Source organism: Haplochromis burtoni, unplaced genomic scaffold (assembly GCF_018398535.1).
Source record: "Haplochromis burtoni strain Fernald_Lab_line unplaced genomic scaffold, NCSU_Asbu1 Contig_389, whole genome shotgun sequence".
Classification (NCBI taxonomy): Eukaryota; Metazoa; Chordata; class Actinopteri; order Cichliformes; family Cichlidae; genus Haplochromis; species Haplochromis burtoni.
The window spans coordinates 174,009-189,793 of NW_024582750.1; the positions used below are offsets into that span (position 1 = coordinate 174,009).

The 15,785-nt window shown below is 39.9% G+C and overlaps 1 protein-coding gene across 1 annotated transcript in view; it reads right to left on the reverse strand.

The window, feature by feature from the left end:
• Window positions 1-571: 571 nt before the first annotated feature.
• The window catches only part of akt3b (v-akt murine thymoma viral oncogene homolog 3b), a 34,776-nt gene continuing 19,562 nt past the window's right edge, over window positions 572-15,785 (reverse strand). Inside the window, exons 3-14 of the mRNA XM_005944011.2 lie at window positions 13,650-13,775; window positions 13,457-13,568; window positions 11,549-11,693; window positions 10,770-10,901; window positions 10,431-10,496; window positions 10,114-10,182; window positions 9,208-9,330; window positions 8,958-9,086; window positions 8,188-8,402; window positions 6,250-6,337; window positions 5,308-5,410; window positions 572-5,057 (exon numbers count right to left, since the gene is read on the reverse strand). Coding sequence (XP_005944073.1) covers window positions 4,972-5,057; window positions 5,308-5,410; window positions 6,250-6,337; window positions 8,188-8,402; window positions 8,958-9,086; window positions 9,208-9,330; window positions 10,114-10,182; window positions 10,431-10,496; window positions 10,770-10,901; window positions 11,549-11,693; window positions 13,457-13,568; window positions 13,650-13,775 — 1,394 coding nt within the window. The 3' untranslated portion in view covers window positions 572-4,971. The remainder of the gene's footprint in view (window positions 5,058-5,307; window positions 5,411-6,249; window positions 6,338-8,187; window positions 8,403-8,957; window positions 9,087-9,207; window positions 9,331-10,113; window positions 10,183-10,430; window positions 10,497-10,769; window positions 10,902-11,548; window positions 11,694-13,456; window positions 13,569-13,649; window positions 13,776-15,785) is intronic.

The following is a 15,785-nucleotide window of genomic DNA, read 5'->3' on the forward strand; positions in this document are numbered from 1 at the left end:
TATTAACTCCGCCAGGAAGGTTAAGGTGCACATGAAAAACTGACTTTGATTTTAAAGACTTGATGATTTTGGTTTCCAGTGACTGTTAAGTAGATTTGGTCTCGGCAAATGACCCAGAATGTGTCAGTCGAGACTTTCAGCTAGAATATTCCACTCATCAAGAGTCCGTAGTTCATTTTAGTGAGTCCATCATTTCTGGGGCAGCATATTTTAGCTCTTTTAAGTAATTCACAGACAAAAAAACCTGAAGCCACAGATTATCTACTAATCTTTACTTTGTTTTACATCAAGAAGCTCCTGGGCAGTTTCAATTTATGAGATTTATTATTAAGTTTTTGTACAGTTTGATATTAGAAATGTAATATTTGGCTTTTTTAAAAACTATTTTGTCTTCCATGTTAAAGAACCAAAATATTTTTTTGCTATATTAATCCAATCCAAGTGTATCTGTAAAATAAGTTGAACTTATTAGTTTTCTCAGATCTCTTTCTTCATAAAAGGCAAGATCTCATCTAAACAATAAAGAAAAAGGTCTGAAATCACCTGAAATAAAGAGTCACAACAGCAGAAACCCTGAAATGTATTTCTTTTAATTTAATTCAAAATAAATACTACCACGGCAATGCAAGTCCACTACTGGGTTCTTGCCCTAATGTTTTGGTAAGAAAACAAACAAGCAAATGATCGAAAAAAAAAAAAAAAAATCAGTTATGCATCCATCATTCTTCAGCGACTTTCAAGAGGTGCCTTTTTAACAACATACAAGGTAACACTGTCTAGAATGACAAACATTAATAAAACAAACACTATGGTATAAAAAGGAGGGAAGGAGAAGGAATTGGGACTGAAGAAACCTGATGAAACCAGCACCGCACACACGCACACACACAGGAAAACAAACAAACAAACAAACAAACAAACAAACAAACAAACAAACAAACGACAGTCCTCCAAGGCTCCTCTTATAGTTTTTTAAGAAGGTGAAGGGAACAGAAGTACAGTGCAGACTCCATGTTACAGATGTCCTCACATTTCTGGAGTCGATCGTTTTCAGGGACCATGGTGACATAAGAAAGGCGGGTTGGGGTTCGTCTCCATGGAAACATCCTCATGAATCACAAAAAACCAAACAAATGCAAAACTGAAAAAACAAACAAAACCCAAACAAAAAACAGTGGAAGGGTCCATTCATTGACACGTGTTTATTTTTTCCTTTTAAATGTTTTTTTCTTCAAAGCAGTTTTTGAATCGTTTGCGGGTGGTTTGGATTTTTCGGTCACTATTCTCATCAGCAAGCTTAACATACAGTCACACAGAAAACAAATGTTTATGCCTCATAAGTGAAGACAAAAAGAACAAAAAAGGCATTGCATATTTACACCAAGAAGTTTGGGGCCACTTTTTTCTCGCAGTCCTCACAGTCTTCATACACGAGTGTCTCACGGCTCAGTTTTCTTGTGATCTGACATGATCAGTAAATTATTGATACTCTTACTTCAATTTAAATATTTGTCTGTGTGTAAATACATTTCTCTCATAATACTGACAAGATTAATTGGGTCAGGACCCCTGCGTCTGGAGCTGGAAGCCTCACTTCTGCTTAGCATCTGTGTGATAAATTACATTTTCTTCACTAAGATTTGTCATGTAAAAACAGTCTTTGTATCTGTGTTTGTGAGTCAATATTTCTCCTCTTAAACTGAAAACAATGTTTCTTTTTTTTTTTCTTTAAAAAAAAAAAATCTTTACAGCAATCTTCTTCTTAGGTTCCTGCACAGCTGCAAAACCCTTTCCCTTCACTTTTTACTCACTACTCGATATGTCTCGGTCGTACTTCTCTACCTGCGTCGTTACTTTAACACACAAAGACGTACCAATCCTCAGTTCTTCTTCTTAATCTTTCCAAACATCTGTAAATGTACAAAATACTTTCAAGTCGGCAGAATTCTCCAGCAAATCAGATCTGATGTGTGCTCACAGGTGAAAAGGCTGCTTCACAAGGACAGTTTAGCTGACAGTATTTGGGATGATTGGATCGCTTTCCCCAATTCTCCACAGTCAGTTCCACTTCTTGTAGGAAGTGTGATGCATCAGTCAGGCCACTTCTGGGCAGAACTCACTAAACATATGCTAATACTGCCAGTGTGGGAGCCAAGCCTGCGAGCTAGTCCAGACGAGCAAACTCCAGCTGCAGTGTCAGTAACACCAACACGGCCCCCTCACTTTCACTACACTCCAAACACACCGTCTGCTGGTGGGTTTAAGCCGCAAAAGTCCCCACACTGACTCTGGCAAGTCAGTACTGCTGCTACTCGTAACCATCGCAACATCCACCTGTAGGGTACCAGGCCATACTCGGACTATCCAATGCTGTAATAAATTCATCACTTTAAGCTGTAGTTGCCCAACTACTGCCTTTAGTTGTAGCTGCACAGCACATCAGAGGACTATCTTCTCATCCATATAATTTTTTTGTCGAACTTACTGTCTGAATGAGTTTGGCAGCTTTCTGATCACTTTCAACAGCAGCTGAGCTAAGAAACAATAAAAATATCCACACGTCTTACTGTTTCCAATGAACAAAACACTTTTTCAGCTACATGCCAGAACACACATTGGAACAGGCGATACCAGAAGATTGTCAATTTAGGTTACTTGTGTTAAGGACTCACTATTTGGAGGCTATTGGAGGGGCCTCCATAAAAGCAGAGGCCAGCAGGAATCAGTTCAGTGACCAAAGTAACTAACACATGATGGGGACGGAACTGCATGAAGCTCAGTCTGAACAGTCAAAAACTTTCTTGTGACTTGATGCATGGAGTTTTTCCTTTGCAGACACCTTTCTCACTCACTATGTGTCAATAGACCTCTCTGCATTGAATCATACCTTATAAAGCGCCTTGACGCGACTGTTGTGATTTGGAGCTATATAAATAAAATTGAATTGAAATTCAAAAAGGAAAATAACAAAAAATGAAAAGTGGTTGTCCAGTGTATACTTTTGTATTTGGTAACTAACTGCAAGTAAGATCGCAAGGCAGTTCCAAAGGTCGCCTGGTGGGAGGCAATCTGTCAGACAACTGTGGTCTGACTCAGAGTGACTGAAATCACTCAGATTTCAAAGGCTTGCACATAACCGCTGGATAATTAGAAATAGACTGACAACATGTTGCTTTCTGAGTCAGCCTGTGCCAAAGAGAGCCACTCTTCTGTCTCTGTGCAACAAGACACTTGTCTCAGCTGGTTGGCAACTGGTTGTGTTCTTGTACATGCACAAAGCTGCTGATGTCATTTTTAAAGTAAAATTGCCATCCCAAGGCAACTGAACTTCTTATTCAAATCTGTTTCTTTAACACAGTTAATTTGTGCAAAAACATTGTATCCAAGTACAAATCTGACCCCATTAAATTGCAAACTGAGCGGATACAGCAGACTGACTGCTTGACTCCAATCTTATTGTCAAAGTCTTGATGCACCAAAAGTGCTTTGAAGATGGCAGGTGACACAGTTGCAGTGATTCTGTTCATGCTTTGGACTCCAACCACTGTTTTCACTAGTGTGACTGTAGCAATAGAGGATTAAATAAGCAACCAGAAGCAGGAACAGGCATCAGAGCCAACTACAAAGCAACGTGAAGCAAGCAAACTGCTTGGCATGTAGACGTGACCTGAGGCTTGGGGCTTCTGCAAGTTGTGGAGCATTCTCGTGTCCCCATGTTTTGCAAAAACAGAAGAAAAGACCATCAAATCTCAGTTTGGAGTAAACTGCCGACTTCACTATGATCATTATAGACAACACTGCGGTTTACTACATCTGAGAGTAAGTGTGTGTGTTTCTGTGTGCTATGACAGCATATTCTTGACCCCCATTCAATCGCAAACTGTACATACATACATGAAGCCATGTTTCCCTGTGTAAACATCCATTCCATTCTAGTCCTACAGCTACAATGAAGAAGAAGAAAAAAAAAGAGGAGAGGTGGATGAGGAGGAGAAGAAGCGGCGATGCTGCAGAGAAAGGCCTCGTTCCCCTGCCGGCTGTGGAAAGCTGGAGCGGTTAAGCTGAGTTTGAATGCGGTTGTGCTCTGTGGCGCCTGAGTGAACTGTGCAGTTTCTGGCAGTTTAGTGTTTCTTGTTTCAAAGTAACTTCAAAAAAGCGCAAAAATAAAATAAAATAAGAGGGAAGTTACTGCGACGAATGAAAGGAATGATTCACCCGTTCTCATCTTCCAGCTTCTCTTTTCTGTTTGTTTGTTTTTTGTAATCTGTAGGCTCACTGTGATTTTCATCACCATGGATTTGGGAAATGTGCGCTGCCATGGCAAATGTACGAGGAAGAGGTTTTTTTTGTTTGTTTTTTTCTTTCTTTTTTTTTGTTTTTTGTTTTTTAATGAGTGAACCATGAGCCATGCACTTCTTCTCAACTATTTATGACCTTTCACATCCCAGAACCCACCCACCCTCTCCCCTGATGAAAAATCCCAATCCCCAAAAACAACAAAAACACCACCCTGTAGGTATGATGCAAAACATCTGCACACATAAGGCAACATTTTTGGTTTTTTGTTCCCTAAAACGGCTCTTCCAAACCAAGTGCAAAAAAGTTAAAAGAAGAACAAAAAATGGGCAGAAACAACAAACAAACAAAAATATTAACGCAACCTGGGTCGACAACTTAATACTGACAGAAAGAAAAAAAAATAACAAAAACATTGCCTTCTGCAGTAAATAGCGCTGAAAATGTAGGAGACTTATTTTTTAGTGTGGGGAGACCGGCTGGAGTCTATCCCACTGTGCAAAAACCTCTTTTAAAGTCCCTAAAAAGACTTCTCCCCCTCTGCAAGGAGGCAGAGAAGAAGAAAAAGAGGGGAGACTGGTGTTTTTTTTTTTTTTGTTTTTTTTCCTAAAATGGCTACGCGTTTTCCTCAAAATGGCCACAAATGGGGACGATGCTGCCTGGCTGGGCTGGAGCTCACTCTCGGCCACTGGCCGAGTAGGAGAACTGTGGGAAATGAGGCCTTCGCTCGTTGTCTGCTGCATCCATCCCGTCCTCATCGTCTGTAAAAACACAAACAGGAAAACAAAAGAATGTTCCAATTATGGACAGTAAGGTTGTCCTTACAAACTTTAACGGCAGTTACCCCGACTCTCCTCAAATATTCAGTGTGTCCAATACTAATACTGTTTTCATTTGCAGTTGGTGTTTAGAGCCAGTGCCATGCAAACACGCTAAACTCACACTAGCTGCTGGCAGTGTCATCTCAGTCAGTTAATACAATGCAATAAATTACAGTGAATGTGCACTTACATTTTTCCGGTGGAGTGATGGTGATGGTCTGTGCTGTGAACTCTTCATCGAAGTAGCGCGTGTCTGTCTCAGAGGTGACCTGAGGCTGGAAGGGTGGTACCAACTGGGACGGACAGAAAGCAGAGAGCGGTGGTGTTGTATCACTGAGGGGTTCAGTCTTCAAACAGCTTCACATATGCTGTCGTTTCAACTGAAGGAACACTTTTTTTGTCAAATGACTTTTATCAGTCGTGCTAATACAACACAGATTTTAATAGAGCATTTTACCCTTAGACTACAGACACCCTCTGTACTTTTAAGATTAGACTTAAAATTCACCTTTACTAATTAGGTCCTGCATTTTTTACAGTTAGGGTTAGATATTTTTGTTCACCTTAAACAGAACTCAAATCAAACATTTAGAGCCTTTTTTTCTTTTTACTTTATTAAAATTATTTTGGTGAGTTCTAAACTTTTAGATAGTCTAACATACACTAATACAAAGAAATTATCACCAGACTACATAGTGTGTTATGTTTCTTCATTAGACGTACAAAAAAAGCAAATTTCAGGGGAATACAGTTTTTGGTCCAAATGTGAACACAGAAGAACTGGGGAACAAAATCAGTTTAAAACTTCAAACCATATTGTTGTCTGTGTCTCCAATACGCACATGGGAGGCCTGGGTGGACACGTTATTATGAAAGCTCAAGTTGAGAAAAAAACAACATACAAATATGTGTAAAACGACCTGGTGGTACTTGTCTGACTGTGTTATAGTGTTCAAATGAAATAAAGATGAGGTAATGTTTTGTCCTTTTCATTCCATTTTGGATTTTACATGTCAGCCAGACTTCTTTTGAAAAATACGGTAACCCTGATACCAGAATACCTCAGAAACACTGTTTGAATCGATTTCGATTGAAGTGACGATGACGTCTAGCAGCTAAATCCTGCTCTCACCTTCTTGTCGTAGACGTCCTGCCAGTCGATTGTGCCAAAGAAACTGTGCCGCATGATCTCCTTAGCGTCATCCGGTCCACCGCCCAACCTGTCAACCAACACACAGAATAAGAAGGAGATGGCGTCAAAGTCATACATCAAATAGCGCTCTCACAAAGTCTCCATCAATGGAACCAGAATATCCACCTGCTACTGATCCCAAAATAACTTGATGGGGTGAACAAGTTCGCTCAGTGAAGCTGCAGTAGCCTCTTTTCACTGGCGTCTTCGTTAGACACAGAAAATGCTTCAGGGATGATAAGAGTGGAAACTTGAACGCAGCCACCAGCTGGTTTTGCCTGAGAACATTTTAGCTGGGCACCCATTAACATAAAGAGAGTTTGTGCTCTCCTCAAGTGTGCGCAAGATTATTAATTTAAGCAACTGTATGTAAGAACATGTTATCTGGATATGTAACCACTTTGCCAAAGTCTGGCAGGAGACGCAAATTCCACCTCAAGTTGAAATTAGGTAAAGTTAGGATGTTGAGGAAGCACAGAGGCTTAAGCCTGCCATTAACTGGAAACTACTGGAACACAAAATAATAATAAGTTTTACATTGCCAGGGACAGAGAAGGTACTGACCAACAAAGAAGCACCTGCTCCAAAATCGACAGCTTCAAGCAAAACTATAATTTGCTGATTTTCACCCGTACAAGCCAAATGCCTTCTGGAGAAAGGTTTTATGGTCAGAGAAGATAAAGTAGGGCTGCACGATTTTGCATAAAATGAGAATCACGATTCTCTCACGATTCTCTTTTCCAGTAGAAATATTTATTGCACTTATTAACTGCACATCAACTTCGTAACAGTTGAGACTGAACATAAAAACAATAAATAAACATAAAAACAACAAATGTCTCACGTTTTGTTGTTGCTGCAAAATGTCGTACTGCTTGAAATTCCGTCTCCACCGTCGCTCGACGCTGCGTGTACAGAGCAGGTAGTGCAACAATAGAAAAATAGTTGCGGGACGGCACTGTGTAGCGTTTGTCTAGGGTGTTGATCATTTTCCTAAATCCCTCGTTTTGCACAGTGTTGATGGAGCCATATCTGTGGTCAGGTGATAAGTGATAGGCTCCGTAATTTCTTTGTGCCTGCGGGAGTTCGAGGTGTATAGGGAAGCGCTGTATAAGGTTCCCGTTATTGATGTTTGGGTGGTTGACCGGGACGGATTTTCTCCTGTCACTTTCTCGTCATCCCTGACGTGCTCTCCGTTGTTTTTCCTGCTAATTTTAGCATCACACGGCACAGCTTCTGTATCACGTGGTATAAGGCTCCGCCCTTGTCATTTGTTGAGCAGGAAGAGTGAGCGCTTGTTTTCATGCAGAGTACGTCCCGGATCAAAATGCGGCACAATCGTCGTTGTCATTTGGAAATGAGATCGCACATAAGTATGAATCGAGATCGCGATTTTCTAGCGATTAATCGTGCAGCCCTAAGATAAAGATTAATTTATCTAGCCACAATGACATGAGGTATGTTTAGAAAAGTAAAGCTGAGGCTTTGAAATGCTGCTAGCAGCAAAATGCACCTGGTTGAAGTGCAACTTGCATGCTGCATTTGCCTGCCTGCCACATTAAGCACATCTCTCATACAGTTTAAAAAAAATGTTGGTTAAAATTTGGTTTTCTTAGTTTTCTTATCCCTTTGAAAAGACCTGACAGAAAGGCCTGTTGCACCTGTACATTTTAAGTGTGCTATCAGTGACAGAAAACCGCTGAGTGAACCTCAGACAGTCAGCAGGTTTTCCATTCGTAGCTAAGTCAGTAGTGAAGTCAGGACTCGTAGAGAGTCTTTGTGTCAATGAGGGGACTGTCTAAACAGGACAGGGCAGTTAGCAATAAAAAGAACTTCACTGCACAGGTAAGCTGATCAAAATTACATTTGCATGCATACCGTTTGTTGGGGTCCTTAATGAGCAGCCCTGACAGGAGTGACTTGGCGTCAGCTGACAGGGTTCGTGGGAATTTTATCTCTTCCATGAGGATGAGCTCAAACAGCTTCTCGTGGTCCTGGTTGTAGAAGGGCAGGCGTCCGCACATCATCTCATATGTCACCACGCCCAAACCCCACCAGTCCACTGCACGTCCATAGTCATTGTCCTCTAGCACCTGAGGATTTACACAAAAACCCTTTTACTGTATTGCTCCCACTAGCCCCATTTGTACTTCATTCAGAAGAAGCCCTACATAAAAGGTTCTCCTCTAGTGACTGTTTATATTAAAAGCCACGAGGCCACTATCGTTATGATTAGCTCAACTGAGAACTTCACAAAAATTCTTTTTTCAACCTTTAACTGTGTGATAACCTCTTTCATATCCTCTTTATGAAGCAAACAACTTTCTAGTTCTCCACTGAGAACCACATTAAAAGAAGTGAGATCAGTTACCCACTGGAAAGAAAACCCTTCATCAGAGGAACTGCCTCCTAGGGCACTTCCACATTGGACCTGGTAGTTGCTGGGTGGTGACACACAGACAAACAGAGGATCCGAAAAACAGTTTCCTTCCTGAATTTGTTACAGAGGACAAACCGGATAAATTTGGTTTTGTTTTTTTAATCTTATGCTCTCTTTCTTGTTTTTTATAGCCATAGGAAGGTTTGTCAACATCTGAAACCCAAAATTCAGATAATAGTCTTTATGTGTATCTGGTGTGACCGCTGACCTCAGGAGCCAAGTACTCCGGTGTTCCACAGAAGGTTTTCATAGTGGCAGTGTCAGTGATGCCTTCTTTGCAGAGACCAAAGTCAGTGATCTTGATGTGGCCATCTTTGTCCAACATGAGGTTCTCCAGCTGATGAGTAGTTGAGGAGAAGAATAAAACCCATTAACCTTTACTGTATCCTTTAATAAGCAGGAAATTCAGAATAATAACGGACACTTCTCAGATCTCACACAGAGCAGGTGTACTTTACCTTCAGATCACGGTACACGATCTTGGCAGAATGCAAATAATCTAAAGCAGAGACGATCTCAGCGCCATAGAAACGGGTGCGGTCCTCTGAAAAAACTCTCTCTCTTGACAAGTGGAAAAATAGCTGTGGACAGGGAAACAAAAAGAATTCATGCAGTTTAGATATGTTTCTCTTATCGAGTGATAATTCACTTGGTGAAATCATGACTCAATAGCTTCAGCAAGCAAACACAACAACTTTGAATTACACACAGTTTTAGTCCAAACAAAAGCAGAATCATTGTTCAGTTTAATAGAATAGAATAGAATGCCTTTATTGTCACTATACAGTTGTACAATGAGATACAGAGCATCTCCTACTCAGTGCAAACATGCTGGGGGGGCACAGTTCTGCAGCACTATATGCATATGGACAGTATTAACAGAGAAAAAATATATAAAATGTACAAATATACACAAGCCAGTTTTAAAAAGTAATAAATAACTTTTTAAAGCAAATCTATAAAGGGGACCAAGTCTCCATGTCACTCACACATTTAATAGATTCAATATAGATAGAATTAAAAAAAATCTACAAACACTTAAAGTTGCTTAAAATCATTTTATATATCATAATTGTCACTTTATGGTCATAAAATAAACTAAATAAACCCTGAACTGATTCGTGCTTTAAAATGATGAAACTATTACCACAATGGAACCACAAAAGTTCAGACTTCCCAGTCCAACGTGTTTCCCAGTGAAACGTAACACTATCTAGTGAGAGACTGCTTGCTCTAAAAGCACTTTGAATCTCATACTGTCATGTTAATCAACATTATTCAATAATTTTTAAAAATCCTTGTATGTTAAACGAAAACATCTCTCATCAAAGTGCTATTTAAAAAGTCTCTGAGTGACTTCTTACCTCTCCTCCGTTGACATACTCCATTACAAAGCACAGCCGATCCTTTGTCTGGAATGAATACTTCAGAGACTGTGAAAAATATTGAAATATATTTTAAACCCAGACGCGCCATTTGTTTCAAACGCAACACAAAAGCTCTTTGAATCGAGTGCATCTTTCCAGCTGTTAGTCTTCACAACACTTCTTAAGAGTCTCTGCACAGATGCTAGTAGTCATAGCTTGTTTGGACAAAATGCAAATTACAACTTGGTTCACACAACTCCTAGCAGGATGTGGCTGTATGTGGTGCAATGATACATGCAATCTACCATACTTACAGTTAGGAATGGATGCCGAGTATTTTTTAAAACCCTACTTTCTGTGAGAGTGTGAGCAACTTCATCCTGTTCAAAAAGATTAAAGAGCAATGATTAGTGAGGAGTAAAAAGGAGCTCGTCTCTAAAAAGATCAAGCCAATACTGAGCTGAAATCTAAAATTTGAGAGAATGTTTGATATGAATGTGCTTCATCTAACAAATGCAAAACACCAAATATTAGAAGGCAGACATGCTGTAATTAGATTCAGATTAGATTAGTCAAATATGTAACAGTAGATTCAAAAAATACACCTCGTTACTGAATTATTCAGCAATAAGGCTGATCATTTAAAAGAGGACCTTGGCAATGATGACTTCTTTTTTGAGGATTTTCATGGCGTAGTAGGTGCCGCTCGCCTTCTCCCTCACCAGAATGACTTTACCAAAAGTGCCTTTGCCCAAAAGCTTCAAATAGTCAAAGTCATTCATTGTCTGTGGAAAGAAATATCAGGAAACAGTTGTCATAAGCATTTCTCCAGCCTTCAGTACACTTCATCTTCAAAGCAATATGCTTAAAGTAAACCAGTCAGCTCACAAACTGGGACATAGAAGAATGGTCAGATCAACAATACTGATTTTTACTGTATATCCCACAAACACTTTGTATTGTGAGTCCTTGATACTGCAAGTAAAAAACAGTGTTTTAACCTCAACTGCTTTATTACAGTTGGACTTCTATGCTTCTTCTTATTTTCTGTCATATTTGTAGCGGTACGACAGTGGATGTTCAGGTTTCCGGAAATTAGGTCAGTGTGTGTAGCAGTAATCCAGATGAACCAAAAGCTCGGGTTTCACACTGCTTTAAACACTCGGTTTCAGTTAAAGAAACGAGAGCAGACACAGATATCTTGCTGTTCAGATTTTACGTTATTTAGAGGCACTCAATCAGCAGGGACGCTGGCCTAAAGAGATTAAGAAGCAAGCTAAAACAGCTTGTTTCAGGTGAGAGTGGGCGTGCTTCAAGGCCCAGCATATGATGAACAAGGATTATTTTGAACTGTAACTCATGAAAAACTACTCTAGGACAGTTCCAGCAATAAAAGTATGAAGCTGGAAATGAGAATTAAAGCAGTCTCTACCTTTCGTTTGTAGTGGCTAATGGAGGTGTCCATCTCCTCCTCGTTGACGTTTTCAATCTGGGAGGTGGGGCTGCACAAGATGCCCTCCTCCTCCTGCTTGGCTAGTGACTCTGCTACCATCTGGATGGCCTCAGCCCACTCGTCCCTGTAGGAGATACGTGGAAACAACATCATAGATTAAACGTCAAAAGTCTATTTTCTAAATTTCTTAAATAGATGGTTAAATTAAACTATATGCCTTCCGTATGGGAAAAGTTAAAGTTTTCATAACGTCACTCTGCAAAGTATTCTTCTTTAGTTCGACAGCTTCCGGCTGCACATTTTTTTGTCAAGTTCTCAAGATTTGTAGTAGTAGTATAAATTGTTAATTCAAACAGGTAATGTCTTGGAGACTGACGCCTCTTTTTCAAGAAGAATCTGTCTGCAGAAAAACGTAAAAAAAAAACCCTGAGAAAAACAACTACATAATAATACTGTGATTAAATTCAATCAAGGATCAAAGGTGAGCATGAAATCTTTACAGCAGAGTCTTATAAATAACAATTTGCTGGGGGCCTAAATATGAGATACAATGGTGAGTAAGAACAGAATCACTGGTGATGAACTGTGAATTCTATCCTGATCTGTATGTTAATAATCCAAGTGGCACTCTGTCAATCTTTATAAATGTGAGCAATTGTTTTAAAACGCAACGTGAAAAAAATTACGAAACTCCGACTTCTTTGTCTTGCATCGTTTAGAGTCCTCAGTGTTCAGTTTAAGACATTTTCTTAAGATGTTTGTTACATTTTTTTCTTGCCTTTTAAAACTTTTTAAGGAACCTTTTGGATATACTTGGTCAAAACAAACTGTTCTTCAGGGTCTCTCACAGCGATCCACCATCCTCAAAACCAACCAAATCTGTGATAAAACCACCCCCACTCATGTGTTTTTAGTTTAATGTTGTTAGTAACAAATCATTTCACATCAGGTATCAGGTCTTTGTGCGTACATTTTTTTAGTGTTTACTTGCAAAACTTGACTTTCCATCTCAGTCCCACTCACTTCCTGACTGTCTTCTCATTGTGTTGATTGAATCCTGCTGTGTAAAGTAATTAGAATTTAATTCAACCATTTCCATAATCTGACCCACTCCTTTCATATTAGGTAATGACTCTCATATCTTTTTATTAAATATTATTTATTTTTTCTTCATAATAAATACACACAGTCAATGGAAGCCCACAATCTAATAAATTATTTACATTAAAAGAGCTGCAATGCATTTCCGTTTTCTCTGTCATACATGCACACTGTTCTAAACGCTGCATTTTTTTCCTCCTACTCTTGGCTTTTTATGTCAGTGAGATAGGATATTGCTAATATGAGTACTTCATCCCTAGAGGTATTTCTGTGAACACGGAAGCCTTACCGATCTGCCTTCGTAGATCTGCGTTTAATATCAAAGCCAATCAGAAGAAAGTTCACTTAAAGAGAGAGATACTTGTTTCAGAAGGAGGGGGGGTTGAACAGTGGTGTGGTGCCTCATAGTAAGAAGGTTCTGGATTCAAGCCTCTCAGGTTTAGATTGATTCGTGATTCTAAATTTCCCTGCGAAGAACACAGACAGGGCAGCGCACCCTACATCTTGCCTTTGGTCAGCTAAACTTCAGCTCCGGCCCCGCTGGAGGCTTAAGAAGTTAAAAATATGAAAGAATGTGTTGAGGCTCTATAACAAGTATCAAAAGGACATTATTTTTAACTATAAATCAGACAAAGTTATTTAAACAGAATCTACGTAACTTCTGTAATATTTTTTCTCCTTTTCCTTAAGATGTATACCTTTTTTTTTTTTTTTTAGAAGGATCTTCTTCATTATCCAAGGCTGCTGTAATAGTGAAATACAGGAATTTGTAAGATGACAGCTCACCTCTCATCAGGAGTGTCAACATGAAAAGTTCTTTCGATGACTGTCGTCCACTGCAGACAGCGGATGATAAAGGTGTTTGGCTTTGGCCGCTCCGTCTTCATCAGCTGGCATTCTGACGGTCACACAGAGAGATGTGTTGAGTCGTACAAAGTTAGCGATGTTTGAAACGTGCGATGATCCACTCATGGCTTACTTGCTACAGAGAAGTTGTTGAGTGGGTAGGCCAGGTCAGAGTCTTGTGGTTTGTCCTTGTAGCCGATGAAAGAGCCGTCTGTCTTCAGCAGAAAGTAGCGTGGTCGCCAATTCTTGATGTACTCTCCTGCAGGTAGTGAATAAAAGATAAAAATGGCACCAACAGCTCAAACCCTGGTACTATCACATCTTTTTAAACCTTTCATAAGTCTGTTCTATAAAATAGAATTAAGTACCAGTGCCAGTTCCTAATCCACAGATTACCACTAAGACCACTTTGGACTTTTATTTACTGGTGTTTTAATCATGAAGACCTCACACTAAACTAATGATAGCTGGGGAATGCTGTTCAAGTTCAGAAAGATCCAGAGATTACACTTTCAACTAGGATTAAAAACGTCCGCAAAGTCACAAACGAGTCATCCCTTTAAAACCTAGCAATTGTTATTTTGTGTCATTTTTTGTTTTACTCTCATTTTAGCTTCACCCCCAAACTCCATATAACAATTTATGTGTTGCTTCCCTGCTATCCGAGTCATATATTTGTGACATAATTACAACAAATGCTGTAATTATGCTGTGCTGTATCCATGTTACTTGGGTACATAGGGCGATCGTTGGGAGTTCGCCTTGTAATCGGAAGGTTGCTGGTTCGAGCCCCGGCTTGAACAGTCTCGGTCGTTGTGTCCTTGGGCAAGACACTTCACCCGTTGCCTACTGGTGGTGGTCAGAGGGGCCGGTGGCGCCAGTGTCTGGCAGCCTCGCCTCTGTCAGTGCGCCCCAGGGTGGCTGTGGCTACAATGTAGCTCCATCACCAGTGTGTGAATGTGTGGATGACTGGATGTGTGAAGCGCTTTGGGGTCCTTAGTAGTAGTCCTAGTAAAGCGCTATACAAACACAGGCCATTTACCATCTACCATGGATACATCCTATATATATTTATATCTTGATAAATTAGAGAGTCATACTAGCAGCAGAGTTAACAAAGAACTGTGATATCAGTGATTACTATCTGAACCTCTTTATGGTCTATCAAACAAGTCAAACCCTGAAGAAACTATGACATGTGATGACTCACAAGGCTTCAGAAAAAGAAAAAAAAAAACAGTCTTATGGGAAGGATAAAGGCTTCGGCATGAGACAGACACCAAATATCTCTGTCAGTAAGACAACTGCCGCTGACAGCAGCTCTACTTTAAGGGTAAAGTAAGCAATTTTAGTGGGGGTCATTTATTAGAAAAAACAAACTCGACATTGTCGCAATTACTGTCAGCAGATTAAACGGGGAACTCTCCTGGCTCTAAGCAGCTGACACTTAGCTTGCTAAACATTAACAGCTAGTTATAGGCTAAAATTATGCCAGCTAATGTAAACACGCGAGCTTCACTGAATCATGAATTGATATCTGAACGTTTTACAGCCTCATTCAGAGTAAACAAACATGGTGATGCAGCATATTGTCAGCTGAGGTAAACAGTAGACTGACAGCCTACATTCATTACAGATGAACGGCGGCAAGAACAGCTCTTTGTCCTTGAGTGGCCAGCATAGCTAGGATTGTGCACTTCAATTGGGAGGGAAAACAGATTGTTGTCATCAATCTGACATCCATTGGTGAGATTTTACATACTGCACCTTTAAAGCTGGAGAAAGGTTTTTGAATGTATTTTTTGTCTCAACAGTCCACATCTCTGCTTAACAGAAACATGCTGTATGTCCAGATATTTGTACAGTGGAATAGTAGAACTACATTTTTTATATCAGTTGAGCTATTACTCATATAAATCTCTTCAAAATGTGTACTGTCTGGTCCTGCCCTACTTGACCTTTCAAACTGAATGATTTCCCATTAAGTTACAGTTTAAATCTATACCTGATCACATTAAACAACTTGCATCTTCAGCTGGTCTTGCTTGGCCTCCCTCTTCCTTACTCCCAGGAGAGGGAACTTCCAACTCATTTACAACTTCTACAGTCCATCCTCTTTAAACAAGCTATTTAAGGTTCTCTTGTTTTAAGGTCACCCTATCTGTAAGCCCCCTTCCTTCTGATTAACAAAAAGGTTTAAACAACAGGTTGGTGGGACCTCTGTGCCAACAGCCAGAGCAATGTGACATCACTGAATCCAAAAGTAGAC